This window comes from Embiotoca jacksoni, unplaced genomic scaffold (assembly GCF_022577435.1).
Source record: "Embiotoca jacksoni isolate LCO1_2020_lvr unplaced genomic scaffold, fEmbJac1.0.p SCAF_45, whole genome shotgun sequence".
In the NCBI taxonomy this organism is placed as follows: Eukaryota; Metazoa; Chordata; class Actinopteri; family Embiotocidae; genus Embiotoca; species Embiotoca jacksoni.
In genome coordinates, this window is record NW_027185398.1 from 38,115 (window position 1) to 49,022 (window position 10,908).

Genomic DNA, 10,908 nt, shown 5'->3' on the forward strand with positions numbered 1-10,908 from the left:
CTGACGCAGACGTGTCCAGACAAACTCGGGAGCAAGAAGCCGCTGACAGAACAGATTCTACTTCTGACTTTAAGAGATCATACTCAATCAGTGGTTCAGTGTTTTTACATCTATACTTCCCACTCGCATCAGTTGTAATCAACAGATTTATTTTTTTTTTCTTTGTTGATGGTGATTAAATGACCTAATTATTAAATTCAGCTATAGGACAATAAAACACAACTTTCTTTTTGTACGTTGTTCTAAAGAAATGCCGTAAAAAGTTCAGTCGCGTCATCTGTTGGCGAATTAAGTTACCTTGAAATAAATCAATAAATAAACGAGAAGGAGCCCGAACGCGACAGATGAGCTCATAACGACGGAGTAAAGTAAAGGTGGTGTCTACGGGTCCGCGCGCAGGACAAGTTCCTCGATAAATAATCTCTCGGTTTACATGAAAAATGTCAAAATACGTCCACAAATAACACAGAAGTGAAGGAAAACCGTAACTAAAGAGATTTTAAAAAGAAAGTTACAGTAAACTAATTCCATTCGCTCCAATATGGCGACTAAGAAGCCATCACGAGTTTGTTTTGGCGGACTTCAACCGCTCGACAAATGAACGGATTTGCTGAGGTGTGCAGATTTGAAAGTTGATGGAAGCATCCTCTCAATCACCAAAACAAAACTTTGATTTTTTTTTTTTTTTCCCTCCATTTTAAAAATTTATTTTTTTCAAAAATACAAAACAAGGAAAATAAGTATATGTACACAAACACTATTAAAATAGAATATGTATTGTACAAAATATGCACAGCTTTTGTCCCGACTGAAAAACGGAGTCCTATCTGGGCCTCTTGTCTTTGACGGTGTAGTGAAGAACTAACGGTTGGGCCTGGAGGGGAGACAAGATATGAAACATTACAAGGCGTGATGGAAATATTAATGAATAATGTGAGAGGTGTTTTGTGACTTTCATTTAAGAGCATAGATCAACAGCTATTTGGGTCTCGTGATAATACAACATTTGACTACATCTGGTCACGCAATGACTGTATTCAGCATCAGTGTTTACTTTCATCGGAAGTTCTTATACATGACAACAGAATACAATAAAACAGTGTTTATGAAAACACAAACTTGATTATCCGACTCAATTACGCCACAAACGAAATGCGTCAAGTGTTTAGGAATGTTTGACATTCGGTTTTACTGTACCTTGCCGAACCAGTGCGAGAGCCATAACCGCTTCATGGTCATGTGATCGGGCAGAGACTCGTTATTGAACAACATCTGGACCTGTAGGGAGACCACACGAACAGATGTGTGTGGGGGGGATTTAAAAAGGAGCATCTGTGGTTATTTTACAGGAGCGAAAGCCATCAGCTGCAGGTGAAACAAGGAAGCACGAGTACCTTTTTCTTTTTCCTTCACTGAAAGCGTACATGAGCAACTCGGTCTAGATGGACTAAATATATCGAATCGGGTCGCGAGCGGAAAATGAAATTCCGACCGACAAACTGAGCGAGACACGAAAACAGGAAGTCGTTTATTCCTCTTCAGAAACCGCAACAATCTGCTCAAGAATCCCCGTTTGTCATTTAGAGTTAAAAAAAAAAATAAAAAAAAATAAAAAAATGACTCGTTATCGTCATTGTTTTTGTGTAATATGAGCTATAAACGCAATAATCGTCGTTTATCTTGTCGTTGATTATCTTCCGTCATTGCAACTACGGATACTTTTGCTTATTAACTGCATTAAGAATATCAAATCCATTTTGTCGCAGCCCTGCACGACAAATAAAACCTTCTCTCGCATATAAAAGCTCATGCAGCACGCGGCAGACGTAATGTTGCAGCTCACCTGTGATTAATAAATAGAAATGGTAGACATATCACGGTAGTGATGCAACAACGCTGCGCGTGACAAATTGGCATTTTCCCACGACTCTGCGTGATTACTGCAAAATGCGTGACGTCCTTTTGAACTTGAAAACATCCAATTAATGCTTTTTATTTTTATTTTTTTTTAGAAGATATAAAAACCGGATGCCGAACGTGTTCAGCCGCCTAAAGTCATTCAGCCACGCCAAGCTGAAGGACGAAACACGATACAAGTTTATGAATATTCTCCTTCAAAACATCAATTCTCAACAAAAGGAGTCACGTTTTTCCTTTTTCTTTTTGTTTTTTAATCTCGTGTTAACAAGCGTGTCGGGTAGAAAACATCTGCGATCCAGCGGGCCTGAGGTGAGTATCAATTTAACATTTGCTCAAAGCATCTTCACATTCTTTACAGACGTAGTGTCCTAACAGATGATTTTACACGACACCCGCTAAAACTAATTATTACTTTGCGAAGCAATCGCCGTGTTGGTCTGGCGGCGTACGAACAGCAGGGGGCGCCGCAAGTGGAGCGGATCCATTCTTTCACGCGCTAATGCCGTTGCTGTAAATTGTAATTTAACACAACTTTGAAACACCGTCTTCGTCGTCATAAAAAAATTTAAAAAAAAAAATTTGCAATAAAATGTGACTTTGATGCGTCTCGGCATTCAGTCCGGCATCGTATGAAAAGAAGGATTCCTGACCGACCTGGTGTTTTTCCACGTTTAGCCGATGACAGAGGACTTTCCGTAGGTGTCTCACCTCCGCTCGGACCGAACAGCGAACAAACTTCTGCTGCAGAGAGGAAAAAAAAAGAAAAAGAAAAAAAGAAAAGAGGTCAAACGACACGCCGTAAAACTTCAGACGAGCTAATACGATCAGTCTTTCTAATAAATTACAATAAATTATGACCGGCAGCGCTTTGTGTGCTTATTGCGCCAACTCGTGTAACCACTGAGGAGCTATTCGGGGAGATTTTTTTTTTGTGTGTTTTTTTTTTGGTTCATACTGCAGCTTAAGATGTCTTACTTTCCCCTGCAGCATTTAACATGTTACTGTACCAAGGAAGCATTTACCTTTTGGACTTGTAGACTTTGAACTTGCTCTGTATTACCAGTACCATCTATGGAAGACTGATATTTAGTCAAGAAAGAGGAAAAAGTTAAAAAAAAAAAAAAAAAAAAAAAAAAAGAAATAAAAGCCAGGGTTATAAATGTCTCTTTAGTTTTTTTTTTTGCCTGTAAAAACTAGCAGTACACGATGCAGTCTCATATTTTAACATTAAAATATCTGAATGTTTATAAATGTCCATCCGGACTATACTGTAGCCCTGCAACAACAAAAACAGAAGAAACGTAAAACAAATATCAAGGTAGCAGTGAATGAACGAGGGTGTGGCACACTCCCGTTGCAATTAGATTTACAGTGAAGAGAAGAAGAAAAACAACCCACAAAGAAAACAGCTTACTGCTGGACGTTTCCTGGTCCCAGCTGACTTATTACACGCTCTGAAGCCAAAGAGCTTAAAAAACCCTCCTTTTCCCCACAAACGCACCGCAAGGCCGGAGTGCTTCTTTTCTAAAGTGCAGCCAGACGTTCCTTTTGCAGAATTCACACCTCGGTAAAAAAAAACATCCTCCGCGAGTAAGTGTTCAAAGTGACGTCACGTGATCAGCGTCGGAGTTGCTCGCGTTTTTTTTTTGTTTTTTTTTGCGGCTGCTGCCGCCGCGAGCGCATTTAGCACTTTTGACCGTGAACCTGAAGCGGAGATCGGATGTCCGCGTCCATCTGAACGGCCCCGATGTTCACACGCCGAGAGCGAACGCGTGGGGCATTTTAACTTTGAATAGTCTTCAAAGAGGACGATGCAATAACACCGTCGTGTGATTGATTGTATTCTGGTTTTGAAGACTATAAATCCAGATTAAAAAAAAAAAAAACTATTAAGGAAACAAGGCTCTGGTCGGTTTGAATATATCATGTAGACCATGTGAAATAAAAGGGTTAGGCTGCTCTGAAAAATGACTGGTGGCTCAGCAACAACAGTTAAACAGCGGTGCCCTCTGCTGGAAGAACGACATCATTGCACTTGTGGTGATGATGATGGTCGAATAATTAAGTGTGTTTTACTGGAACTGCTCCCTCTGTAATCTTTGTTTCTGTCCAATCTGAGCAGTAAGCAATTTCATTGTCCCGTGATAAATAGGCCTGTCAAAAGGGTTCGGCAAAAAAAAAAAAAAAAAAAAAAAAGGAAACCCACCTACAATTCCACCGAGTCTGCATTTTTCAGTTTTACAGAGTATGAGAATGTTTGCCGAGCATAAATTTCCACCTGCACATTTCATTTTTTTTTTTTTTTTTTTACGTTGTAAGCGCAGGCGTGAGGAACGACTGTAAGAGTGAATGTTCGGCCACAACCGTGTAAAGTCATCCATCGCCACGGGAACTACTGGCTTCACGTCGCGATTAGCGCCTCAATCTTTACTCAGATCTAATTCTGCAATATTCCTCGTAGTTTACTTTTTTTTTTTTCTTTATGTCCTAAACGTCCTTGTTTGTCACAAAGGATGGAGCTCTAAAAGTTCAGATATTGACTGCGTTCTTATTCAGAGGGTGACAACTTATCGGGCAGCACTTTACACCCCCCCCCGCCCCGCCGAGCAATTCAAAAACAAACGTTACAATACATTTGTTCACGCCGTAGACTTAACTCAGATCGTGGACATAAATTCGTTGCTGCGTGATGTTTCGGACTGACACGGCTATTTGATATTCTTCGGTCCGAAAAGCTCGCGTCAATTACTGCGGACATTAATCAAACATCTCGAGCCTCTAATTTACAGACGGAAAGTCAAAAACAACTCGCCAAGACAAAAAAAACCCCAAAAAAAAAACAAGGAAAGAGTGATTAAATGCCTCATTGTGAGTACGAGACATCAGCAGCAGCCTGACTAACCAGCTCTGACTTCTGCGGTTGTCAACGGTGACGTGTATTTGTTTAGCAGTTAAGAGCAGATCTGGCTTCACAACGCCGCCCCCTGGGGACACGTTTTTCAAAACATCAACCAGCTCCACAATTTTCACAAAGCGCACAGACTTTTACTGACATAAAATGCTCAACGCACGCGGGACGGTTGACGGGTTTAAGTGACGTACCTGAAGGGCAAGTTTCGTCTTATCTTTTCCAGCAAGAGATGAACTGCGAAGACGGACAAAAACACGCACAAATTTCACCTGCGTGCATTCATTTTAAATCAGTCTTATTTAAATGTCTTACATCCGTTACAGAGGGAAAAAAAAAAAGTTCAGCCTACCTTAGCCTTTCTAAACAGAGCGAAACCTGCTCGTCGTATCTGTAGAAGTGAGCTTTTGAGTGGTCGAAGCTGGTGTAAGGTAAACCGGTGGAATCTGGTACGCCGTCTGGAGAGAAGAGAAATAAAGTTGGTGAACATCAGAAAATAAAAAAAAAGTGCAACAAGCAGGCTTTTTATATTTTAGTTTGTCCAAATTAAATCAGACTAAATGCAAACTTTGGGGAAAACCACGAGCAGCGCTCAGGACTCGCAAGCAAACAAAAAAAAATAAATTAAAAAAATCACTGCATGATCAGACTTTAAAAAAAAAAAATGTGAGAACACATTTGCAAAATTTTAGGCTCATGCATCAACAAAGACAAAAAAAACAACATGTATATATATATATATATATATATCTGTCATTAATATGAACGACCAGCAGCTGTAACAGAAATTTTACTTCGTGACAACATTTCTTGATTTGCAAAAATGTGAAGAAGAAGACTTACCGTCTCCACCAGGTTGGATGACTCGCTCTAACCCGCGTGACTGATAAAATTCCTTTATTCTTTTGTCTTCGCCTGAGCAAAACATAAGCACACACGTTATAGGATAAATCATAGAAACTGGACAAGCGATCAGAGAATCAGTTACTAACACTGCACTTTAAAAAGGTAACAAACAACTGAGAGAGTCGTTTTTTTTTTTTAATTTTATTTTAAAACCTACTTTCTTGTAGCCCGGGCACCAGTTTGTAGACGATGTCCTGCATCACTCGGTCCAGTTTGAGGTTCAATAACGGCTGCGTTTCGTGGATTTTGATGTTGCACATCGGACAATACTTGCTCGTTTGCAAGTATTTGACAATACAGCTTTTACAGACTGTAAGACCAAATAAAAAAAATAAAAAAAAATAAATAAAAATGTTTTTAAAAAGGAGAAACATGTCCTACCGAAAAACACTTTGTGAAAATGACATCGAGACTTTGTGCAAATGAATAACATGAAGACAAACAGATCGTCTCTGTTCAAACTCACAGGTGTGCAAACACTCTGTAATCGTCGTGGCGTCGATGAAGTAGCCGGCGCAAAGGTAGCAGACGATGTGTTCGTTCAGGTCCTTGATCTTCAACTTGACCTCCTCCTTAGGGAAAGCAAACAAGACAGCTGTTTTACAAATTCTACAAGTTTACAAAGCGTCACGTAAACTTCAGAGCGTGCGTATCGTGGATTCTTTTGGCTGGTACGAACATGATTATTTCGGTCTTGTCTTGTTTAAATACATTAAATACGGGCAATGCCTCAAAATTCCTCAACACGAGCCGTATTCAGCAACCGTGCTATTTGGACTCCTACAAGTTTGTGAGGTCACAAACCTGTGCTCATATCATATGTCAACCTTTCAGCACAGCCCCGCCGTCCAATTTTTTTTTTTATTATTTTTATTTTGCAAAATAAAACTTGCACAACCGGCAAGCGACAAGACTGAAAGAACAGCTGTAGTATTAAGTATTAATTCAGGACAAGAGTCCTCCTCACCAGCTGACCCTGACCTTTGACCTTTGAGGGGGGGGGGGGGGGGGGTAGTAAACAATAAAGACGTTTTTCGGCTGATTAACTTCCCTCCATGAAGCCAAGCAAGAAGTGAACGTACGGGGGACATTTTGGACAAAAATAAATAAATAAATAATAATAAATAAAATAAATAAAAACAAGTGCGGTGAGGCTCGTCGTTTGTTGACCCACTTTCACACTCGCAACAGCAAACAAAATTATCCCACTAAAAAAAACAAAAAAAAAACTGCAGTCTGTGAAACCAAAACGAACTAAAAACTGCTGCAGCCAGAAACACGGAACCGGAACCGGCACCGAAAGAGAGAGAGAGAGAGAGAGAGACACCAACAAGTGCGCGATGCCGTCATCGATCCTCTCTCGTTCACGCGCACAACGTTGAAACTACAAATAAACTTCCAACGTTTTAAAAAAAATGGAAGAAAAACAACATGAACGTGTCTTAAAACGGACAAATTAACGGTTAACGGGAGGGAGGGGGGAGGAGGAGGGAGGAGGGGGGGGGGGAGTACGCGGCTCCGCAGAACAACACGGTCGGGCTCCCCCCCCCTCCCTCTGCGCATGCTCCGTGTCTCTCTCTCTCTCTCTCTCTCGCTCCATCAGCGGAGACGACAACGGTCTCCCGGTTAGCGCGTGCGAGGGGGAAAAAAAAAAAAACAACAACCTCGTCCCCGGTGCACACCGAGTCTCCGCGCGTCTCCCCCGTAACCCCCGTCCGGACGAGCTCCGGCAACGCGCTCACTCACCTCGTTTCTCAGCGGGTCCAGTTTGTAGACGGACTGTAGCTGATTTCGTAGCCGCATCGCTATGGCCATCGGACCTTGCTCCGCCATCTTTGGGAATTATGCTAACTTCCGGGTAAACCGGAAGTGACATTTTAATGCAACGCTGAGAGGCGCGAAGCTGCGAAATATAATCGGGGGGAGGAGGGGAGGGGGGGGGGGTGAAAAAAAATAATAGATAAGTAATATAACAAATAAAAAAGCTACCTCACCTTAACATGTGTTTTTCAGAAACATGTTGTCATGCTCACACAGGATTTTTCTATTGGATTTGTAAATAAATAAAAAAAAAAATAGATTTTATATTTACCTCTTAGTTTTGGTTTAATGTTTTTATTTATTTTTTATTTTCTCTAGTCCAACACTAATTCATCTTTCAGTCGAGGATGTGTTCATTTCTTTCAGTCAATGGTTCATCCACGTGTCAGTCTGGATTCTGGGCAATAGAGGGCACTGCAGGCACACACTTCACTTAGTTTGCAGCTTTTTGCATCTGCTAATATTCATTTAAAATCACATAAAACATTATATTTCTATTATTATTATTATTATTATTGTCTAATTCTGTTGGATTAAATATGGAAATCTTTTTACGATTAAATCATGTAGTGTAGTTGTACAGTATGTTAAAAGCCTGCTGATAAGGTGTATAAATATATTTGGGACTGGTCCAGACGGACATGGGGGGGGGGGGGGGGGGGGGGTGGTATATGCGAAAATGAGCTCCAGCAGAGAAGGTGAAATGTGGTGTAAACACCACACAATGTGTGAAACCACAATCCTCACCGACATACAGAACATGGTAGGTGTTGTAACCTGAGTCCTTTGACTACAGACATCATGGAGGGCGGGCTGACCTTCGCCTCTGCACACAATCCCATTAGGTCATGGTAAATCATGGCAGACATTTTGATGTATATGTCATTAATAATAGGCAATCAAAAAGTGAAAACAAAAAAAATATGCTGAAACAAGTAATGTTGTGTCACTTAAACAACAACAAAACTAAAAACAAAAAAAATTGACATATTGGACTTTTTAAATGCTCAAAAAAGCTTCTTTCACACAAAAGGAAAATTGTTTGGAAAACTTGAAGTAAAACAACTGCTGAACTGAGATTAATTGGCTTCACGTGTCTGATCTTTCTAGTAGTGACCCTTTCTTTTAGAGGAAAGCTTGTGACCGAAGTGTTTGAACCCACAGACTGTTTTTTTTTTTTTTTTTTTTTTGGGGGGGGGGGGGGGGGGGGGGTTGAACGAGTCCTTCTCTCCCTCTAGTCGAACAACAACCATCGAGGGTCTCTTGACAAAAGAACTGAACCATCAGCTCAGTGGCTCCCAGTGGATAACTGAGGTCGTCCTGGGCAGCACCCAGACCTATAAATATATGTTTAAATACGAGTGAATATGAATCAGGGTGTCGAAATGAAAGAGTATGTGGGCTCGGCAAACATTTCCCCAGATAATCATGAGGCTTAAATCAACAGTTTGCATTGTTTTGTGATGTATTTTTTTGGTATATAATGAGACATCTTATGCTTTTATAACTGAGGTTTGGACCCAGACGTGGGCTACAACCAGTTTATTTTTCCACAAATTACCGACTGTGATTTACTTACGAGAAGAATGAAAAGTAATAGCTTTGTGGAAAAATTAATTTTCAAATGGGGGAAAAGAAAATATATTCTCGGTTGCGGCGGCATCTGAATGAGCGTCTGCCCTGTTTGAACAGGTCGTCTTATTGGTATTACATGTGGAGGTCTCCTTGATCCCTCCCAGAGGGCTTCCAACCTGTGGACCACCCAAAAGCTGCAGCCCCAAACAAAGACTCGCCCCTCATTCATCCTTTTGTAATTTCCCAGTGTAATGGAATGACTGGCAAGTTTGTCTTATTCCTACCACCTCAGTGACTCTGCAGCAGCTGAAACGGCTACGTGCAGGCCATTTATTGAGACTGTTAAATCTAGCATGAATGCTTTGTTTAGGGGTGTTTATCAGTGATAATTAAGACTCAGAATTGATGCAGTTTTCTTTGGGGTTTTGACATATATTTTCTGAATGACTCCGAATTGGAAGTGCCCCGTAAAGTTGACTTGTAAGCACAATATAAAATCTGACAAAGCTTCAGTCATTGTTGGATTTCCATTCATCCTTTTCTGAAGGGAAAAACTTGTAAGACCTTGCACACTGGGATTTTTAATTCCTCAGATGAAAAGACAAGCGCTTGTCAGCTGGGTCCAAAATCAGACTCAAGTCAATATAAATTGGAAGATAGAAAAAGAAAAAGGCACAAGCAATATATTTTCATTCTTGGCAGCCTTTTTGAGTGTGAAGAACCGTTGTGATCAGTCTCGCTTCGCCGAGCCTTCATAGTCGGGCCTTGTGTCCCCCATGCTGTCTGCCATTTCCTCTTGCCATGTTAACGTCTTATCTGCTGGGTCTGCGAGGTCACTGCTTATCTGATTGACAGAGCTTTGACTCCACGCAATATCCAAATAACCCGAGGGGCCTGGAGGCGCAGCGGGATCACAGCGTGGCAAAAAAAAAAATCCACCGGTCGGGATAGCGAGAGTGAGCGAGTGAAGAGAGAGCCAACGTGGAGGGAGAAGATCAAGACGAGGCCTTTCATTTATGATGTCAAAAATCGTGGACAATAGATCCAGTATTTTCATGGAGTGTCTGCAAATCTGACAGATATTTCTCCAGTCCTTCACTTTATATTTTGAAATGATTAGTTTATCTGAGGGATCCAACACCTGCCAGGATCACAAAGACGGCGCTCTTGTGAAGAACTTGAGGATTATATACCATTGGATAAATGTGACAGATTTTTTTTTTCTGATGAATGGATTTGGATATGTTAACTATTACTCCACCTAATTAAATCATGCGTAAAGGAAACTCCTTTGAACCGTAGAGATCTGAATCAACTGGAAACTCACAGAGCTGATAGAGACCCCATTTACCTCTGTCCTGGACACCCTGTGCTAAAACTACCCTGCAATGGGAATCTACAGCCATGCCAAAAAGGAGGCCCCTATCCCACCCCTGCACCCACCCCCCACCCGACCTCTCTCCCTCTCTCTCCCTCTCTCAGAGCAATCAGAGCATGCAGGGGTGGACTGCAGCTTTTGTCTCCTTTGCTCCAGCAATTGGCCACCAAGTGGCAAGCTAATGACGAGAGCCCTCTTGGAACGGCTCCAGAGCAGTACAGCTTGTGCTGCTTGATGTGCGAGGGCATAATGAATGATGTAGGGCAAGCCCTTAGGCCTCCCCCCTGGCACAAAACTCTCAATATCACCATCTGAGTCACTTTTGAATACTGCAAAAAAAAAAAAAAAATACATGCACGGGAATTTTGCTTCGCTGAGAAAATGTTGCCAAGATGTGCTG

General features: G+C 41.3%; 1 protein-coding gene across 4 annotated transcripts; it reads right to left on the reverse strand.

Annotated features, from left to right (window-relative positions):
* Positions 1-671: 671 nt before the first annotated feature.
* Positions 672-7,586, reverse strand: pcgf1 (polycomb group ring finger 1). 4 transcript variants are annotated; one of them, XM_069169472.1, is made up of 10 exons: positions 7,481-7,586; positions 6,201-6,306; positions 5,892-6,044; positions 5,672-5,743; positions 5,181-5,286; positions 5,023-5,065; positions 2,943-2,999; positions 2,575-2,661; positions 1,198-1,278; positions 672-874 (listed from the first exon to the last, which is right to left on the reverse strand). In XM_069169472.1, the coding sequence occupies exons 1-10, from the start codon at positions 7,565-7,567 to the stop codon at positions 824-826; spliced, it is 843 nt and encodes a 280-aa protein (XP_069025573.1). In that variant the 5' UTR covers positions 7,568-7,586; the 3' UTR covers positions 672-823. The 4 variants fall into 4 exon arrangements, 3 of the variants coding, with proteins under 3 accessions (XP_069025573.1, XP_069025574.1, XP_069025575.1); XM_069169473.1 differs by lacking the exon at positions 2,943-2,999; XR_011179253.1 differs by lacking the exon at positions 672-874 and having other exon boundaries at positions 2,943-2,989.
* Between the last annotated feature and the right edge of the window lie 3,322 nt (positions 7,587-10,908).

Excerpts from the sequence above, each read along its gene's own strand:
- pcgf1 (XM_069169472.1), bottom strand. The coding sequence starts at position 7,567 with ATGGCGGAGCAAGGTCCGATGGCCATAGCGATGCGGCTACGAAATCAG. Across the intron at positions 5,287-5,671 it reads CATCCAACCTGGTGGAGACG|ACGGCGTACCAGATTCCACC; the intron begins GTAAGTCTTCTT and ends TCTTCTCTCCAG. Across the intron at positions 3,000-5,022 it reads AGACGAAACTTGCCCTTCAG|TCTTCCATAGATGGTACTGG; the intron begins GTACGTCACTTA and ends ACTAAATATCAG.